At 42.8% G+C, this 21,097-nt stretch overlaps 1 protein-coding gene across 6 annotated transcripts in view; it reads left to right on the top strand.

Moving 5' to 3' along the window:
- APP (amyloid beta precursor protein) overlaps positions 1-21,097 on the top strand; it is a 256,673-nt gene that overhangs the window by 211,018 nt on the left and 24,558 nt on the right. For all 6 annotated transcript variants that reach the window (XM_045785475.2, XM_045785474.1, XM_045785473.2 and 3 more), the window contains one exon: positions 19,824-20,045. In XM_045785475.2, the coding sequence (XP_045641431.1) occupies positions 19,824-20,045 (222 nt within the window). The remainder of the gene's footprint in view (positions 1-19,823; positions 20,046-21,097) is intronic.

Here is a 21,097-nt window from a genome sequence, read left to right as displayed (position 1 = left end):
TTGCTGGCATGGGAACAGCCCGCTAGCCGAGCAGGCTAGTGCGACGAGCTGGTTGACCCGTGGCTCATAGCTTGAGCTTCTGTTTTACATGATACCTGCAGCTCGGTGCCACCAGCCAATAAACAGAAAAGACTCTCTGGCATTTTCTGATGTCCTCAGTCTGGTTGCTGTAAGCCTTTGAAGGGCATCTGAGAGTTCATCCAACACACTCTTCCTGGAAACTGTTATTCTGAAAGTCATAGGTTCTTAATGTGTTCTTGGGGCCAATCAAAGCTCAATAATACAGGAATTCTTGTGAAAAATACACATTCCTGGGCCCCACCTCTGACCTACAGAAAGCTGCTTTTGCTTACTTCCCCCAGGTGATTCTTAAATATTCAGAAGTCTTGCTTACGTGAAATAGCAAAAATGTAAGGATTCTTACAGCCTTAGATTACAGTTTGTGTTGGTCTTGACCATGGAAGAACAGCCGTTGTTGTTGTTGTTGCTGAAGATAAATATATCCTGGGCAATAGGCCACATGGATTTCTAATGCCGTGACTGTAAAAATGTGAAAGTGAGGCATTACTAACCTCGGAGTTCAGAGGCATTGAGAATTTATTTAGGTGTGACAGGGCTGGTGGTTTTACTTATCCACGCTAAGACTTCTTATTAGCTATGAAAAAGGATTGGCGTAAACTGCTTGTTAATGTTGATTACCTATATCTAAAAGGAATAAATAATACAAGCATAGAGCAGGCTTCAGTCAGAAAATGTCATCCTTCATAACGTTTCCCCCCCTTTACTTCTTTTTATGCTCCTGCCAGAAATTGTGAATCTACTCTCTACCAGAACCTTTTCTTCCCTCTGTAAATTCATTTGCTAGTATTGATAGTGACATTTTACTTAAAGAAATTATCCATTTAGGCTCTCTTCAAATTCAAAGTGATATTATTTTAATAAGGAGTGAAAGGGAAAATTGACAAAATACGCTTGGAGTTGTCAGCATTGGAGATGACAAACAGTAAAAGCTTAATCTTGGAGTATTGTCAGAGAGCTTAATGTTAGCTCAGATTGTCAGAGAGCTTAGTGTGTCTTTCTCAGGGAACTGACAAAAAAAATTACCAAGAAAAGGCGTGCTGAGAACCACCTCCAGGTGCCAAACCTGAGAGGCGACTCACTCTGTTAAGCGGTGGCGTACACATTTTGCAGGTTACACAGGAAAGTGAATTATATTCCTTTGCTTCTTAAAGTATTTTATGTGGTGACTGGGTGTAGAAATCACATACCATCTCTTCATTTCCCCCAAAGAGAAGAGACCACACACCTGGAAATATCCCAGACACATAGGGAAATTGTCATTTGGCCCTTTCTGTCCACCTGCAGTGAAGAAAGGTAGCGGAGCGGAGCATTTGAGAACTTTCTTGGTAAATGGCCATAAAAAATAAAGAAAATTGAAAAGCCCCAAAGGTCAAGTGTACTTTCAAACCCTGAACTGAGTCATCTCTGAAATAAATCACTTCCTTGTCATCTCTATGAAAGGTATAGTACAAGAAAGTCCCCTGGGGACTCCTTGGTAATTTATACCACTTCTCTCATCTTTGGCTATCATCTTCCTTAAAAAAAACACAAAAAGAAAAGGAAAGAAACAAAAATGCCTTAGAGAAAGCTGTTTTGACCTTTGCTTTTTCTTTTATCTGGCTGTGATGAGGTGAGTATCGTAGTGAGTTCAGGCCTCCATAAAAAAGCTCCACAGACCAGGTGGCTTAAACAGCAGAAATGGGGTTTTTTCACAGTTCTGGAAACTGGAAATCCAAGATCAGGTCTTGACTAGTTTAGGGTCTCCTGAAGTCTCTCTCCTTGGCTTGCGGACGGCTGCCTTCTTCCTCTGTCCCTACATGGCCTTTTCTCCCACAGAGTGAGAGAGATCTCTGGCGTCTCTGCCTCTTCTAAAGGACACCAGTCCTATTAGAACAGGGCCCCACCCTTATGATCTCATTTAACCTTAATTACCTTCTTAAAGGCCCAGTCTTAGATACAGTCACATTGGGGGTTAAAGCTTCAACGTATGATTTGAGGGGGAAAAGCATGGGTCAGTCTGTAACATTTAATTGAACTGTGCTTTTGGATAAAGCCAATATATCCCTCCCCCTTCAGCATTCCTCAGTCCTCCTCTTCTTGGTACACAGGGGTGTCTTGTCTTAAGAAACTCAGGGGAGACCATGGAAGATATTTTTCCTGCTTCTGTACCCTAAATCATTGGCACCCGGTTTTCTTTGGCAGCCTCCACTCTGCCTTTATGAACTTCAAATACAAGACCTCTTTGAGATGGAAAAAGCATGCACTTCACATGGAAAGATTTGGTGGGGTTTTAACATTTGTTTTTCACTAATTCATCCATACACTCTTAAGTTGGCCTCTGAGTGACTCAAGCCAAGCATTCCCCATGTGAAAGTGGAAGGACAGACCAGATAGTATAACAAAGTATGTAGCATGATAGAGTCCATACTGGGTATTGGAAGCCATATTTTCCTCCTATCTTGACCCAAAGAGTCATAGAGAACCTAGAAGTTGCTATTAAACACACTACGTTATAAAATATTCTATCCCACTCATCTATATATCATACAAGATTAAAGAAAAGCTTCTAGGCTACAGAATCTTTTTTCAGGATCGCCTGGTCAAATGTGAATTTTAAATTTGAAACTGGTAAGCCCAGCACTAGACATGGACTCCAGCTGTCCCAGCTTCTCTCGATTGAGTTGCCGAACGTCGGTATGGTGGCAGACTCTGTTCTGGCCTTGGAGATGGTGGCGTTTTCGTCAGCCTAGAGTTAGTAAAACCTGAAACCTGCCAGGCATTTGCCACATGTTACGCTGCCAGGACAGCTCAGCTTCTGGCTTCTTAGAGAAGATATGGCATAACCTTTGTGTTTACAGGGTGTTAGAAACTGAAGCCCTTCTACTTCCTCGCTGAGCTTAGGAGTTGACACTGGTATCCAAAATTCCTTCGGCCTTATCTGGGTAAGGCATGCAGCCATGGATGGTCAAGAAAGGGAAGTGGTTGGTATCCTCTGTAGATGCAAAAAGAGAGTTGCTGAAAGAAAGGAGCCGCTAGGTCACCACTGAAACACATGCTGCTTTCAGGGGGAAACATCTCTGCACTAATTAGATTAGACTACTAAATGATGGAGCTCTTTCTTCTTCTCCCCAGTCTACCTATCCCAGCCTGGGCTCAGGAAGAAACCACATTCTATTCCAATGTGATTATTATAGCCAGAAATGGTTATCATATTTGCATATGGTTAATATTCATTCCTAAGGCTGCCATAGCTAACTACTACAAGCTGAATGGTAAAACAACAGGAATGTATTGTCTCATCGTTCTGGAGGCCACAAGTCGAAATCAAGGTGTCCACAGGGTTCTGTGCTCTCTGAAGGCTCTAGGGTAGAATCTCTTTTGCTTGCTTCTGGTGCCGCTGACAATCCTGGACATTTTTTGGCTCATAGATACTCCTCCAGTCTCTGCCTTCACCTTCACATAGTGTTCTCCCCTTTGTCTCTGTCTCTGTGTGTCTTCTCTGAAATGACCAGGAGCTCACCTGAACTCCAGTAGGTCTCGCCTACTCCATATCGGACTGAGAGCCTGTCTTATTCCAGTTTGACCTCGTCTTTACCTGAGCGTATCTGCAAAGACCGTCTTCCCATATCAGGTCGCTTTCATAGGTACTGGGGAAGAGGGCGTCAAGATGCCTTTTAGGAAAACATCATTCAGCCCATACCAAGCAGTTTTATTTTTTCTTTCCCTTGATTTTTATGAATCCAAAAAACTGTCCACGTTTCTTTCTAAAACACTATCAAATTTAAGTCAAAGGGCTGCGTGTCTTGAATTTATGACCTCTTCATTTAAAAAAAATAATAATATCCATATTTAATTGGTTCAAATTATGAAAGGCTTTAAATGCTTTGCATTTGCTTGAGGCTGATTAATGGGTAAATTTGTAAACCATGGTTGTTTTAATTAGCCAGGGTTAATTAATGTTTACTGCACTTGGAAGATGAAAAGACATGTATAAATGCACCATAATGTGAATCATTTTTTAATTTGTTGTTGAAGCTTAAAATATATTCAAATAAAAATTGCTTACGTCACACTAAAAAAAAAGGAAAAGCTGTTGGAGCACTATGGGAATTAATATAGAGGGCTCTAAATTTTAAAGTGAATGAATTACATATTTTTGAAGATGACCATGTTTTTAATATTACGTATTCAGACAAAGGTAGTTACATTTTTAAATCTGATTACATAAAGAATAGAAATCTCAGACCAAACTGATAACTTTTCATAAAATGTGTCATAATTTGAGGTGAAGTCTGTTTTTTTGTTTTTGTTCTTTTTTCTTCTGAGTTGAGACTTTCTCAGAGCACCGTGGAGGGGGCAGGAAAGGTTTAACTATGCTGAGATGAAAATAACATTTTTATGCTGAGAGGGAGAGGTTGGGGGAGAGGGACAGAGGGAGAGGGAGAATCTTAAACAGGCTCCCCACCCAGCACGGAGCCTGACGTGGGGTGCAGTCTCAGAACCCTGAGATCATGACCTGAGTCGAAATCAGTTGTTTACCCAACTGAGCTACCCAGATGCCGTGAAAATAGTATTTTTAAGCCATTTTTTTGAAGAAAGGAAATTACTGGAATTTCATGTAAATTTGCAACAGGAAAAGCATTCAGGCCTTGGCTGAGGTCTAGTGCTGGGTCTAGGAAGTGTGGAGATGAGAAACCATTTAAGAAGGAAATAATGGGCAAGGTTTCCCATGTGAGGCTGTGAGCTGTGCATCGTGGAGGGCACTTGTCTCAGGCAGTGAGAAGGGTTATCCATTCTTGGTGGGAAAGTGGCCATCTGGGTTATTTTCCAACATGCTCAATAGAATATACCTTCTGGCACCAGGATTCACGGCTCACTGGGTAACTTGAAAGCAGAGCTGGCCTCAGTGACACCACTCTCATCTCACTTCATCATTGTCTAAAAGGAGAGCACATCCAAAGTTAAATTAGCAAAAAGGTTGGATCTACTTTATGTTCCGTCTCCTACACAATTTTCTCTTTGTTCTTTGCAGAAAAAAAAAATAAGTTTGATTTTTTTTTTTTTTTAACATCTCAAGGATGTTGATACGGAGGTGATGTAAGGGGGAAAAAAGACCCATAACCCTCTATTCGGATAAGAAATAGGTTGCTCCTTGTAACAATAGCTACCTACCTGATGGTATTGTCAAGCACTGCGGTTTGACACTGTAAAGGGTTTTTAGCTGGGAGGTGGCATTTCATTGTGGGCGGCACTGTATCATACAACAGAATTCAATATATGATAAATGCCTTTGGGGGAATCTAGTATGGGCTTTTTCCCCAAAGCACCTGCAAAATTCTGCTAGAATCTGGAAAACTCCCATTTTCCCCTCAATGCTTCCCTTTGGGCTGTTTCAGCAGGGACACGCGCTCTTGAAGCTCATATTTCAAGTGACTGTGGGACATCTCCCCCATATGTTGGAATACTGCAAACATGTCTGAGGAGAACGTGTCTTTCCCCCATATTTGCTCTTCTGATAGACACAGCTCCAGTCTAGCATAAAAATACTGGGGGCACCTGGGTGGCTCAGTCAGTTAAGCGTCAGCCTTCGGCTCAGGTCATGATCCCTGGGTCCTGGGATCAAGTCCCGCATCAGGCTCCCTGCTCAGCAAGGAGTCTGCTTCTCTCTCTCTCTCCTTCTGCCCCTCCCACCTTCATTCTGTCCCCCTCTCTCAAATAAATAAATAAATAAATTTTTAAAAAAATCATCAGGGGCGCCTGGGTAGCGCAGTCGTTAGGCATCTGCCTTCGGCTCAGGGTGTGATCCCGGTGTTCCGGGATCGAGTCCCACATCGGGCTCCTCCGCTGAGAGCCTGCTTCTTCCTCTCCCACTCCCCCTGCTTGTGTTCCATCTCTCGCTGGCTGTCTCTCTGTCACATAAATAAATGAAATCTTTTAAAAAAAAAAAAAAATCATCAACAGCCTCCCAGTAGCTCCTCTGCCCCATCCCAGTCACAACCTCCCCCACCCCCACTCACATCAAAAGAGCACCGTTCTTCCTCGTATCACTTCCTTAAATGTCTTTCTGGTTTTATCATTCCAGTGTACAGCCTGCCCCAGTTTTTAATGTTGACATGTCTCTCAAGTGTCTTATAATCCCCAGGTGTCCCCCCCATGCCTTTCTTTTCTTTACAGTTTACCTGCAAATGAACTGCAGGTATCCGCAGAGTCTATAGAATGCCCACATTCTGGATTCTGTGAATTATATACACCTGGTCAGCGTGTTCCTCTCCTCTCTTTGTTCCACAAACCAAAGCCCCTGGCTTCTATCGAAGCTGCTTCCTTCATACTTCCCTTGTGCCAGAACAGCCCCAGTCTCTGGGCGGCCTGCTCTCTGTCCCTCGGTACGTGCACTTGAATCTCCCAGGACAGCAGTCTCTCTTCCGGAGCAGCATCGCCCACGGTCTCCAGCTGGAAAATCCACGCTCGTCTCTTTCTCACTCCGTCCGTCCCCCTTCCTGTAGCACTTGCAGGGAATTACTTGTGTGCCCACCTTTCCTCTAGGCCATGAGCTCTGAGTAAAAAGGAACTGCCTTAGTTATTTCCTGCGCTGGCCTGGAAGAGGGTAGGATCGCTAACAGGTAGATAAATGAACCAGCTCATTCATTAATGACAAAATGCTTTTCTTTTTCTTGGCTTCAGATTATTTTCCTTCAAGTCAGTTCTTTCAGCTTCTCCACACCTCTGCACTATTAATGCTTCCCTAAGACAGACGCTTTCCATCTGTCTCCCAAGTCCCAGATGCCAAGCATTTCCATCTCCAGGCCTGCATTGTTGAGTGAGCGTTCGCCTCAGCTCATCAGAAGAGGAAGGACCATGGCTGTTCTAGAAATGTTTGGTACAGAGCGAGTTTTGTGTTAAAGAAAACATAAGTAGGTCAGTGTGCAGAAGAACATACGAGACTGATGTGGGCTTTTTTTGATCCGCATAAACATATATTTCAAATAAGCTATCATGTCTACAAACGTGATGTGCTGTCTGCAGGAACAAGATCTCTTCCTCCCTCATCATGAGATGTGTGTGTGTGTGTGTATGTGTGTGTGTGCACTGATCTTATCCACACTTGCCTATTAATCCCTTTTAATTGTCAGCATAAATCTTTAGGCTCTTTGAGTGAAATTAACGACTTATGAATGTTGAAAGTCGTACTTTCTACCATGAGCTCCTTGTATTTACAGCCTTGTAAATACAGAATTCCATCAAGGAGGTATTTACCAGGTGTGAGTGAGTCAGGATGCACTTTCTCCGGCCTACAGCAGAGAATGACTGCTAGCTCTTGAGGGGGGCACTATGTCCCATTCCCTTGGTCCGGCCCCAGGATGTCTCTTACCCAGGCAAGAAAGGCTTCCCTCACAAGTCTGGGGGACTGTGCTGATCAGACAGGATCTCCGCTTACATGGTGCAGGTTGGGCAGGACACGGTCGTAGGCGCATCCCTCAGACCCCCTCTCTTGTGTGCCGCTGAGAGTACAGAGTGACAAGCCATGTGCCCTGTACATGACGCACTCCCCAAAGAAAGCATCGTGTGGGTTTGTAAGGGCCTGGCCTCATCGGAAGTAAAGGCGATGTGTTCATCTCTACTGTTCCCTCTTACTTGTCTCTGAGCTCAGGTGGAAAGAAAGGGATGTTATGGGTGGATGCCCAGAACACCCCAACACCAGCAGCAAAGGCTCCAGGCAACTATGAGCTCGGATTGTGTGCAATTGCCAGAGTGACTTGACCTTTATAAAAATGCAAGAGCCATAAAACTGTCATTTCAGTAGCTTTTTCAAAAAATAACCTTTCTTGTTTTGCTTCCTTGTCCTCACTAAAGGCATTAGCAGTTTTTAAAAAACGAAATGTGATGCTAACCTCAGGTTAGAGCAAGCCTCAGGTTTTATTTCATTTTTCTGATTAGCTCTAGATCCGAAAACTTAGTTAGAAGGGAAAACAAAAACCTGCCCCAGCTATGCAGAAGAGCCTACCAGAAAAATTGCAAACTACATACTGGGGAATGAAACTGGAGGGAAATTCATCCCAGTGACTCCACGTCTGTGCCCTCAGACCTGATCGATGCAATTCCAGAGGCCGCCCGGCCCCCTCCAGCACCCTCACACAATGCTTTCTCGATGACCACAGTCATAAAAATCAGATAATAAAGTGGTGATTGAAGATTTGAAATAATCTTGTAAAGAACAAAACTATTTAAAAAAGAAAACATGACCCTTGGCTATCATGGTGGTGGGATCGTGAGTGAAGTATTGTTATTTCTTTTGTTTTCTGCAGTTTTTTTGCACCAAATATGTGTTATTCTTGTAATTACTACCAAATGTCATATTTTTATATAAAAGAGGAAGCAAGGTGAAGTCCTCGCCTATACTAGAGGCGTTAGGGTCCTTTATTTATTTAGGATTTTTTTTATTTATTTATTTAAGAGAAAGCAAGAGAGGAGGAAAAAAAGCACGAGTGAGGGAGGGGCAGAGGGAGAGAAGCAGACTCCCCACTGAGCAGGGAGCCCAATGCGGGGCTGGATCCTGGGACCCTGGGATCATGACTTGAGCCAAAGGCAGACGTTTAACTGACTGAGCCACCCGGGTGCCTCTAGGCTCTTTTAAAGATCGGTTTGAAGAGAAAATGCCTCATAATCATAATTACTTTGAAACTCCTTAAGTTTAACAGTAAAAGTACACATCTCTCAACTAGCCCAGGAGAGTCAGTTTTTCCTCTCGGATGTGAAAAGACAAGTGTTTCCTCGCCTGAAAAATCACATGAGATCATTGATTTCTGTGTAAGGGAGAGGAGTCATCAAAATGTTCATTCGTTTTTATTTTACTTCGCAGAGGACGTGTAGTTGTATCTGCTTACGTTAATGGTCTGCTATGCATTGTTCCTCTATTTATCGACCAGAGGAAAACTTCCAGACAGATAGCAGGTTAAAACTGATACCACAGGGTTAGTGCCACCATGCCGAACTTCTTATTTTAATAGAATTCCAGACTTAAAGGAGAGTTCTGAAAATATTGCATAAAACTTCTTTTTTTGAGAGTGACTTGCAGACATATTGGTCCTTTATACCTAAATTCTTCACTGTGTGTTTCCTCAAAACAAAGACACTTACTTGCATGTGCAAGTTACAACCTCAACACAGCATGCTTGCCGAGGTTCTCTCTGTAATATGTAAAGTTGGTTTGTGGTGGACACTTCAGAAGATATTTCCCCTTGGGATTGCTTAGACTGCCAACCTTTACCCAGGCAGGACCAAGATTCCTAAGGTAGTTGGAAAGAGGATCACAACTTTGGCACAAAAACTACAAGTAAGCATGAAGAAGAAATGCTTTAATCTGTTTTTAGATGCCAGGGAGCCAGACTGACTTATCTCGATTTCTGACCAATGCCATTGGTAAATCTAAGTTGTTTGATCTCTGTTGTTTGAAAGTTAAAAGCAAATTTGTCTTCGGTGAAAAGGGACTTCCTTAATAGCCAAAGTCTTTTTAAGCTGGACAAGCAATCCTTCAGGAAGTGTCTCTTGGGATAGGGAATATTCTCACAAGTGATGTGTAGCCATGTTTGTGTGTCCTCAGGGAGAGTCTGTTGCCATGAGTGGACAAAGCATGCTTCATTTAAAATCTATGCCCAAGAATCTAGGGCGCCTGGGTGGCTCAGTCATTAATCGTCACCTTTGGCCCAGGGCGTGATCCCAGGTTCCTGGGATCGAGCCCCACATCAGGCTCCCTGCTCCACTGGGAGCCTGCTGCTTCCTCTCCCACTCCCCCTGCTTGTGTTCCCTCTCTCATTGGCTGTGTCTCTCTCCGTCAAATAAATAAGTAAAATCTTTAAAAATAATAATAATAAAATAAAATAAAATCTATGCCAAGAATCTACTAAAGAAAAATAAACCCAAATTCAGAGGTGAGGTCTGGATTTAGAGACTGTGAGAGATTCTCAAGATTGATAGTGTGGCTAAAAGTGAGAGGACTGACCCAGTTTTCTGGAGGTCAAAATAAAAACTGGGTTTATGGAACAGCATTACTTGATGATAATATGTCTGTAATTTTTTTCCCAAGTTGGAAACGTGGCAGCATCCTCCACGGCTCTCTTGGCCGCTGCAGTATTCTAGTCCCTACACTGTCGATGAGAGGGGATATTTAGGCTAAGTATGCAGAGTCAGTCTGCTGGTCAACCATTTACATAGCTCAAAACCCAAAGGCATCTACATTATCCAGTTTGACGCAGAATTGGTGAAACCTAATGACCATTCACATAGCTATCGTATCTATGCCAATCTTCCGGAGAAAGGGAAATCTAAAGAATCAGGAGATGGGTGTCCAGAGGGGGAACTGCTTTGAGGGTGGGCTGTCAAAATGGAGGTGACACATAAGGCCTCCCTCAGTTAGAGTAGGGAGCAGTGCATGGTTGTGCAGCTGTGAACCACCTGGCTTTTCAGCCCTGCTTCTCCACTGTCTAGAAGCTCTGTGACATTGGCCCATGGCTAAAGTCTCTTACCTTGGTTCCTTCTTACGAAAAAAAAAAAAGATAACCACTGAATTCATCAGTTTTCCAAATCTATCAAAAATTATGAGAAACAGGATGCTCATGATGTTAGATGTGTATATATTTCTATAATATAGTCATTAATCAAATAGCCATGTCAGCCACAAAATAGAATTTTTCATGGAATAATGAAAATGTTTGACTAGGAATCAGCATACTTGGGTTTGGATCTCAGTTCTGCCACTTGATAACTGTATTTCTCAAGAGGGATGTCACAGTTTGCTCAACTGTCAGTGGAGTAGGAATCCCACGATAAAGATTTTGTTGTGGGTAACAAATGAGCCAATGGATTTGAAAAGGCCACAGAAGTGGAAGGTATCTTTGTACGGTTGATCTCATGCTTTCAAGATGTCATAGCATGACACAGTTCTGCCACAGTATGGCTGTCCCATGAGTCACACACAGATCAAGACATCCAACCATGTGCAGTAATCACTTGAAGACCACATCGCTTCTCCCCCCAAATCAGCATTTTAAACAGTTTCTGCTCCATTTTTTGATGGCCGAGTAGTATTCCATAATATATATATATATATATACCACTTCTTCTTTATCCCTTCATCTGTCGATGGACATCTGGGGACATCTGGGCTCTTTCCATAGTTTGGCTATTGTGGACTTTGCTGCTATAAACATTGGGGTGCATGTGCCCCTTCGAATCACTGTGTTTGTATCCTTTGGATAAATACATAGTAGTGCAATTGCTGGGTCAAAGGGTAGCTCTATTTTCAACTTTTTGAGGAGCCTCCATACTGTCTTCCAGAGTGGCTGCACCAGTTTGCACTCCCACTAACAGTGTAAGAGGGATCCCCTTCCTCTGCATCCTCTCCAACATCTGATGTTTCCTGACTTGTTAATTTTAGCCATTCTTAGTGGTATGAGGTGGTGGTATCTCATTGTGGTTTTGCCATTTGGATGTCTTCTTTGGAGAAATGTCTGTTCATGTCTTCTGCCCATTTCTTGACTGGATTTTTTTATTTTGGGGTGTTGAGTTTGGTAAGTTCTTTATGGATTTTAGATACTAGCCCTTTATCTGATAAGTCATTTGCAAATATCTTCTCCCATTCCATAAGTTGCCTTTTAGTTTTGTTGACTATTTCCTTTGCTGTGGAAAGCTTTTTATCTTGATGAAGTCCCAATGGTTCATTTTTGCTTTTATTTCTCTTGCCTCTGTAGACATGTCTAGCCAGAAGTTGCTGGGGCTGAGGTCAAAGAGATTGCTGCCTGTGTTCTCCTCTAGCATTTTGATGGATTCCTGTCTCACATTTAGGTCTTTCTTCCATTTTGAGTTTATTTTTGTATATGGTGTAAGAAAGTGGTCCAGATTCATTCTTCTGCATGTGGCTGTCCAATTTTCCCAGCACTATTTGTTGAAGAGACTTTTTTCCATTGGATATTCTTTCCTGCTTTGTCAAAGATTAGTAGACCATCGAGTTAAGGGTCCATTTCTGGGATCTCTGTTCTGTCCTGTTGACATATGTGTCTGTTTTTTGCCAGTACCGTACTGTCCTGATGATGACAGCTCTGTAATACAGCCTGAGCATCTGACCTTTGATTTCAGCTCAGGTCATGATTTCAGTGTCCTGGGATCGAGCCCCAAGTCACCCTCAGCAGGGAGTCTGCTAGAGGATTCTCTCTCTCTCCCTCTGCCCCTCCCCCTGCTCGTGCTCGCTCTCCCTCTCCCCCTCTAGAATAAATAAATCAATCTTAAAAATATATATATTCTCTCTCTGCCCCTCTCCCCTTCCCTCTTTCTCTTCCCCCCACCAAAAAGAACCATAAAAATAAACAGCTTCTGCTCCACTGAACTATAGGTAAGTCCATGCTTAGAAGTAAAATCGTCACCCGCTAGGGCTGGTCTTCAGTAGGGGGGAGCACAGCGCTGAAGTGTGTCTTCTGGTGCCCTCTACACTTTTAAGTGCATGTTCTTTTTCGCAGATAGTCTGAACAACACTGACCTGTTTCCTGAACACTTCCCTGCTCTGGCTCCTGTGTCATTTCCTGCCTGACAAATGTTCTGGCAAAAAAGGAAATTCATAACCAGGCTTTTCTTTCCTGTGGCTTTCTGATTCCGAAGCGTTGTCGTGCATGAGAGCTTCAAGGCCGCAGAGTGGGCTGGGTTCTGGGAACATGACTTAACGGTGTTTGGGAGTCAGGTTTCCTCTGGCGGTATGACTCGTGGGCCATGCTCATCTTTCAAAACACCTTGTGTTGAGCCCTGTTGTGTCTGTCATGGAGGTGATGACCGACACCATGGTGCAGTGATGCCTTTGCACAGCTTGTGGCAGTGGTTCGTCTGTAACATGCTTGAGGATCCCCTGGGGGCCATGGTGGCCTGCAGATTCTGGTTCCCTAGCTCTGGGGGGGGGGGGACACCTACATACAAGAGCACAGCTAACGGGATTCAAAGTGGAGGAACTGCTCAGACCATCCATCCAACCTCCTCCAGTTTTATGGATGAGGAATGCAAGCCGTAGGGAGTTTCAGAGTCCGTGGCAACGTTCAGTGTAATGAACCAGCGTGGCAGTTATGTGCTGAGCCATGAATCAGACATGCACAGCACTGTGATTAGCAAATTAAATCTGATCTCATAGGCCTGGTGTGGGCAAAATGCCTAGAATGGATGACAGCGGATTCATAGCGGAGCTTCTTGGTTGGGGGAAAATTGCATCCCTTTTATAGATACTCCCAGTGCAGCTGTGGTGGTTGCTGGGAGTGGCGGGGGGGGGGGGGGGCATCGCACAGAGTTGTAACCCTTCAGTTCTTTCAGATGCAGAAGCAAATATTTATTAAAAAGATGCGAATTGTGAAAACAAATGGACAGGTCACCGTAGAGAAACATTTATATTATGATTTCTTCTTTACTTAAAAAAAGAGATAAGAATGGGTCATATGAGAATCCCCTGATAGACAAAGTTGAATGGAAATTTCTGTTTTGGGGAGAGGCTACAGATAGATACATATTTTTCCAGCAGGAACCAGAAGAATCAGAAAATAGAAGAAAAAATAATCATAGCACCACAGTTTCGATCCTATAGAGAAAACCCAGCAAGCCTAGAGAACCTCAGTTTATGCCGGTCTCCAGATTAGACCTTTAATAGCTGTGTGTTTAGGGGAAGAGGCTGAGGTTGAGCCTCCCCACCCCAAACATATTTAAAAAGTGTAAGAGGTAGTTCAGTGATTGTAACTGAAGCTTGTAAAAGAGAACTGATTTAATGTTTACAAACTATATTTTCTCGAAGCCTGAAATACGGCAGTTAAAACTTCAGAAGGAGTTTGGCTAGTGGATTAATAATATAAAGAGGCATCTAGAATTCATCTGTTTCCCATTCAGCAATCCTTTTATGGGGTCATTTCTCTCAAATTATCATAGAAGTATATTGCTTCCACAAAAACAAAATATTTTAGTCATTTGAGGATGATATCACTATTGGGGGACTCTCTTGAAGCTGCTTTCTTCAAAATATGTAAGTTTTTATTGAAATTCCAGTTAACACACGGTGTGATATTAGCATCAGGTGTAGAATACGGTGATTCCACACTCCTTCATTCCCATCACCTCAAAATATTTTAAATATTTACTATGATAACTATATGGTGAGGTGTTTTTTTCTCTCTCAACTAGTAAGTATGCTTAGTATAGGTCCTCAACACATTTTTTAAAAGGGCAAGGTGACAAGGTTTGTTGTATGTTTCATATTTGAAATTGAGTATCTGTTTTGTTTAAGCTGTAGGTTAAACAGGACCATCACCGAATTCAGTTAAATATTTCCACTTCTTTTTTTTTTTTTTAAGGTTTTATTTATTTATTTATTTGAGAGAGAGAGAAAGAGCATGAACAGGGATGGGGCAGAGGGAGAGGGAGCAGCAGACTCCCCGCTAAGCAGGGAGCCCAGCACAGGGCCCCAAGATCACAACCTGAGCCAAAGACAGATGCTTAACCAACTGAGCCACCCAGCGCCCAGATATTTCCACTTCTAACTACATATATGTATGCTGGGTATTATAGAAGAAAATAAATTTAACTCCCTAGATAGCTGCTGTAATTCTGGGCAATAACAAGTAGCTTTTAGAAAGGAAAAAAAAAGAGAGTCTTAGGGGAGAAATGAACCTTGTGTCTTAGTTTAATACAGCAGCTGGCCAATTTAGATGCTTAAAAGCTTTGGAAATAACCAATATATGCCATCAAAGCATTGCAATAAAATATTAAATTAATTCAGATAGACAGGTAATCCATCAGGGGCACTAACGTACTAGACGTGTGGTTTCTATACGATGAGTCTTAACCACAGAATTCAAAGATAAAGCCCCACTCAGAGTGAGCACGGAAATAATCATATGTAGCTCTGTATTTTTGTGTTTTAATCACAGGCAGAATTGCCCGGTGCCAGTTGTGTTTGCCGTTGGTAAAATCCTGAGCCCTTAATAATGTCAAGAGGTAGCTGGCTGCCTTCGACATTTTATGATCGCGGAATGGAATCCTACCCACACGAATGAGCATCTGTCATTTCACCTGCGTTTTGCCCCTTAAAAACCACACAGACTTCATTGTTCCAAATGAAATAACCAGAGGTGGTTGTTTCTAAGTCTCCTGCATTAAAAACTGAGGTTAAAACATGGATTTCTGCTATTTTGTACCCCCCCCCAAAAAAGCCTAAGAGCTTTTTACTCTGCCAAAAATGTAACATTTCTTGAATGTTTCATTCTCTCATTTTCTGAACATGACTATAATAAACCAGGAAAATTAACCACCATGGGGCTCAACATTTTAGTGGCCATTTGAAGGAAATTTTCTGCCAACAGTATAAGAGATAAAAGAAAAAAGCAGGCACCGCGATTTGCTGCAACCCAAAAATGTCCTGGATATTTTATGGAGTAAAGACGTAAGATTTTCCACTGTGACTGTTTCCTGCTCTACCCCTTTTACTGCCATGGCTGAGATGGGTACAGGACTCCCTTCAGCTCTGGCGCCTGGAAAATGCCTGTTCAGAGGCGCAAAAGCAATAACCATTCCATAGGGCTGCTGGTGTTTGAGTCTGCTTGCAGCCCTATAAGTGGAAAACGTTCTAGAACAGTTAGGCTTATAATCACTCTGCAAATGAGCGATCCAGTGCTGAGACCAGGAGTGAGCCCTGCTCTGGCACTGTGGGGGTTACAGGCAGGGAGGTGGGCGTTCTGCAGCCCAGAGCTAGGACTTCAGCACTGAGGATCACTGGCCATGGGATCCTAATGGGATTTGGTCATCCCTCCCAGCCTCAGTGTCCTGTCCCATAAAAATAGTAATGCCCATAACCCTCATAAAGTTGTTAAGAAGAGAGTTATAGAGGAGAGGGCATTTGAGCTGGGCTTTCAAAAGTTCGTATAATTTAAATAAGCAGAGATGATCTTCCCGTGTAGCAGGAACAGAGAACAAAGGTGCCCTGATGGGAATGCCTAGTCCCATCTAGGGATAATCCAAGACTGAGCTGTGGGTCCAGTTCCAATTTGTGGGGTTTTCCCCATACCACCAAGCAATTCTCCAGCATCAGTTGGAGAATTCAATCCATTCAACCCAATTCCAACACTATCTACCTCGAGGTAGTGCAGATCCCACAAGAGTTATGGGCTCAGCCCTACAAGACTCCCCCGCCCCGCCCCCAACAGCCCGTTGAAAGTCCAGGTGTCACCTGTGCTTCTGATGACCAGCTATGAATCAGAAGTTACAGCCACCTCCTCCTCAGATTCTATTAATTAGCTAGAACACAGGGAAACAGTTTACTTACTAGATTACTGGTTTATTATAAATGGATATAACCCAGCAATAGCCAAGTAGAAGAGACAGAAGACAAAGTCTATGGGAAAGGACTTGGAGCTTTCAGCACGTTCCACCCCCACATCAGAGCTCCCGGAACCCTGTCTGTCTTGGTTTCATTAATTAGACTGGATTGATTAAATCATTGGCCATTGACAATTGAGCTCCGTCTCCAGCCCCTCTCCCCTCCCAGAGGGTGGGACTGAAAGTTCTAACCCTCTGATCACATGGTTAGTTCCTCTGGTGACCAGCCCCCATCCTTTGGTGACCTACAGGCTTTTCAAAAGTCACTTCCTAACATAACGAGAGATACCTTTATTCCTCTCATCATCTATGAAATTCCAAGGGTTTTAGGAGCTCTGTGCCTACGAAGACCAAATACAGATTTCTTATTATAAATCACTGTATCACAGCTGTATACAGCAAAGAGCTTGAGCCTCAAAGCTGGAAAGATGAGGTGGGCCCTTGGGACAGCTCAGTCGGTTAAGCGGCTGCCTTCAGCTCAGGTCATGATCCTCAGGTCCTGGGATCAAGTCCCGCATCGGGCTCCTTGCTCAGCAGGGAGCCTGCTTCCCCCTCTGCCTGCTCTGCCTGCTGCTCCCCCTGCTCGTGCTCTCTCTCTCTCTGACAAATTAATAAATAAAATCTTTTTTAAAAAAGATGGGGTGGGCCCAGATCACAGAGGGCCTTAATATCTGGCAAAGTAGTGTTTGGGATTAATTCAGTAGGGAATGGGGAGTTACTGAAATGAGGCAGAGCCGTTCCTCAGTATCACAAAAAGATACGGGGAACAGAGGGACAAAAAGTAGAGCGGGAACAACAGGAGACTTCACAGTTATGAAAGCAGAAAGTAATGATGTTCAAGGGAGGAAGATAGTAGAAAGGGGGAGTGAGAAATGAATAAGAGAATCCAGAAATGGAATTTTAAAAGGAGTTGTCAGTAATAGAAGTATGGGACACAAAGAAATAGAGCCACAGATGGATATGAAGGTTTTAGACGTGTGGCTGGGATCAGAGCTCTGCCATGACTACAACAGGGGAAGGCAGGAGGGAGAGCAAGGGGGCCTCGAGCTCAGTTTTGTACATATGGAGTTCATGGGAGATGTAAGCTCATAGACCCAGGAAACTTAGACATATATAGAACCTAGAGTGGGAGAAGTGAACACTGGGGAAATACATTTCTGATTCATCCTTAGAGTTTCAAGAGGGGATGGGATTTCCAAATGAAAAATTGCAGAAAGAGATGGATGGAGATACAAAAAGAAAATGTAGGGATGAAGAGATTAGAAAAAAGGTACAAGAGGAGTTGCTTGGAGAAGTCACAGGGAACCAGCTTGGTCCTGAGTATGCACAACAAAGAGAAACAGTTTCCAGATGGAGGGAGACGTTAAGTGACAGTAAATGCCGCAAAGATACCAACATGCCTCCAGGTGGGGCCGAGAGCAGATCGTGCTGGCGAAGGTTACTCCCTCTCAGACAAACGTGTGAGCGCCAATAATTATTCCAGAAGATCATCTCTTTAGTATTGTAAGTGCTCAACAGTCAGGAACATAAGATTTATATAAAAGAAATGCCCATTTAATTTATTAAAGCAGACATTGGCTAAGTTATTAGCCATTGCCCATGACTCTGTAAGACATGAAAAAGTTGGAATACATCTAGTGGGGCCCTTTCATCTGCATGGGAAAGGTCATTACAAGCATCAAATATTGAATTTTAGAATGGGACTGCAGCAAGTAGCTATGAATTATAACTCAAATTAGACTTCAGAAGGACTGATTGTCTTGGGATTTCATCATTTAAAATGATATCTCGCAATAAAACTGACTCCATAGAAAGATATTAATCTCCTGCTTTTAATGCTATTCTATCAAATTGTTTTAATTGACCTGCTGGAACAGAATTTTAATTTTTCAGGTAAAAATTTTTTTTCAATTTAAAAGAGAATGTGAAGGATGATAGGAAAATGTTACAAATCAAATTTAAATGCTAATTTTATTTTCATTTTCTGCGGCAGTAATACTAACTAACCTAAGTGATTGGTTTGAAATATATAATACAGTAAACGCTTGACAGAGGTGTGATCGGGAGATGAGATATTCTGGTTAATATCATTTTTAATAGCAGACATGCTATTTATTCATGGGTGTCTAATTTTAAAAAATATATTCCACAGAAAAACCTGGTGAACTGTGGCAGCATAAGATGTGATCGCAAATCTTGTGATAACCCGGTATTTAAAGCAATGATTCCAATCAGTACAAGGTTATATTCCCAGCTCTCTTTTCCAGTAAGAAATGCATTACAATAATGAAATGTATGTTGTAGGAATTTTCACTAGTCTGCAAGAACTTAGAGATAAGTCAGTTATGTTCCATAAAGTTGGTTTTGTTTAGTCCGTTTTTTTAAAAAGGGGATAACTGAGGGGCACCTGGGTGGCTCAGTTGGCTAAGCATCTGCCTTCAGCTCAGGTCATGATTCCGGGGTCCTGGGATGGGGCCCCACACTGGGCTTCCTGCTTGGTGGGGAGCCTACTTCTCCCTCTCCTGCTCCCACTGCTTGTGATATCTCTCTCTCTCTCTCTCTCTCTCTTTCTGTCAAATAAATAATCTAAAAAAGGCAGGGTGGGGGGTAACTGATAGCATTTTTTGAAAAGAGAAACAGTAGCCGGGAGAGGCAGGAAATTTGGCTTGAGAGGGCATGACAGATGCTGGGAGGCAGGGAAGATTTGCCCACAGCAGAGCAGGCTGGAGCAGAGGTTACCGCTGGGAGGGCAAGGGGACTGCCTCTCTGTTGCCTCAGAACATAGATCATGCAGCACTAGGGGGCCTTTGGGAGAGGCAGATTTGTCCATGGCCCAACAATGAGAACTCAAGAACTGAGCAGGCTGCCACCCACTTACATTTCTCTTGTCCTAACACGTGTTCAAGGAAGGACGAGAGATTCACTAGATTACATCCTCCAGCTTGAATGGTCACTGTCCCTTGCACGCTGCCACCACGTCCCGGCAAACACCTCAGCAGAGCACACTGTCAATTCCTCTGTGATCACAGCATACCAGAGCCATGTCAGAGGAATAAAGGGAGATTTCGCGCTCGAGGTCTTTTCATCGTAGGGAGGAGTGGTACAGCCTTCGGAGCCTCAGCCTAGGTGGGAGCCATTCGCCCTGGGCTCAGATCCTGCCTTGGACAATTGCTATGATTTTACGTAAGTGGCTCCACTGCCATGGGCCTCAGTGTTCACATCTGCCAGATGAGCCGACAGTGGTACCCAGCTCATGGCTCTCCATGAGATCGTGTGTGCAGAACAGTTCAAGTCGTGTCTGGCAGACAGGAAATGGCAGCCACTGCTCCAGTCGTACGTGCTGCTGTGACCCACCCTACATGTGGCTTTGTTCTGTTTAGATGAGCTGCTTCAGAAAGAGCAAAACTACTCGGATGATGTCTTGGCCAACATGATCAGTGAACCAAGAATCAGCTATGGAAACGATGCCCTCATGCCGTCTTTGACAGAAACGAAAACCACCGTGGAGCTTCTTCCTGTGAATGGGGAGTTCAGCCTAGACGATCTGCAGCCCTGGCATCCTTTCGGGGTCGACTCGGTGCCGGCCAATACAGAAAATGAAGGTAAGAGTTCCCGGAGAGAACAAATACATTCCAGTGTGTACACACACACACACACACACACACACACACCCTTCTGATATTCTTGAGTGGTGACTTTTTATATGCCTTTGAAAAAAAAAATACTGTCTCACCAAGAGGTATTTTGTTGCTTCTGGAAAAAAAGAACAATATTCAGTGTGTGTTTATGAGGCGGTGGCCAGTCTGGCCCCGCTTCAAAGCAAACAGACAGGGGATGAAATTATGTAAATTTTCTCCCCATAGGGAGAAGTTTTCGTGAGGCCTACAGAAATGGAGATTTGAAAAGCACCAAAATAGTGTTCGCTGGTTGCTTATTCTAATGCATTAAATTCCAGATTGCATCGAATGTTAAAGGCAAAGATAAAGAACCGCCTACAAATAAAATGTAATTTTGCTGAAGATTTAAACAATTTTGTGTTTAGAAAGTTGAATTTAAGGCAGCTGCCAGAATTAAGAAGCATATCAATCTGCATGTTTTTTTCTTGTGATAGCTCAGAGTAGATTTTCTCTGTCAACAAATTTGCTCACTGGATGATGTACTTTCTTTCACAGAGATTTCTTAGCAGAAACTTCTAAATAATATCTCTTAATGAGAGAACATCTTTTAGTTCTCTTTATTCCATAAACATTTTTACATGTTCAGAAGTATAAAATTTCAGAAGCTACAGGAACACCTCGATTTCTGAACACTAATAGCATTTTTTGTAAGAACACCAGATTCTTACCTGGTTTTACCTGTGAGTGTCTTTGTTAAAGTAGCAAGTTTGGATAGTGGTAATAATTGTAACATGACTATTTATAGTAAGGATACCTCAAAATGCAATCAGTATATACCTCAGACTAAATTTAAACTCAGTATCAGACCTGAAGTGTACTACAGAAGTTTGTTTTTTTTTTTAAAAACCATTACAGAAAATCTTTCTATGGACAGTTTCCCTGTGAGTAATCACCCCAAATTTGTTTCATTAATTTGAAAAAGGGCACCTTATGGTAGTAATACCAGCTACGAACAGCAGTGTCATTTATAACATAAA

This window comes from Ursus americanus, chromosome 4 (assembly GCF_024610735.1).
Source record: "Ursus americanus isolate L20-20 chromosome 4, mUrsAme1.1.p, whole genome shotgun sequence".
Classification (NCBI taxonomy): domain Eukaryota; kingdom Metazoa; phylum Chordata; class Mammalia; order Carnivora; family Ursidae; genus Ursus; species Ursus americanus.
This window is presented reverse-complemented; position numbering and strand designations above follow the sequence as displayed.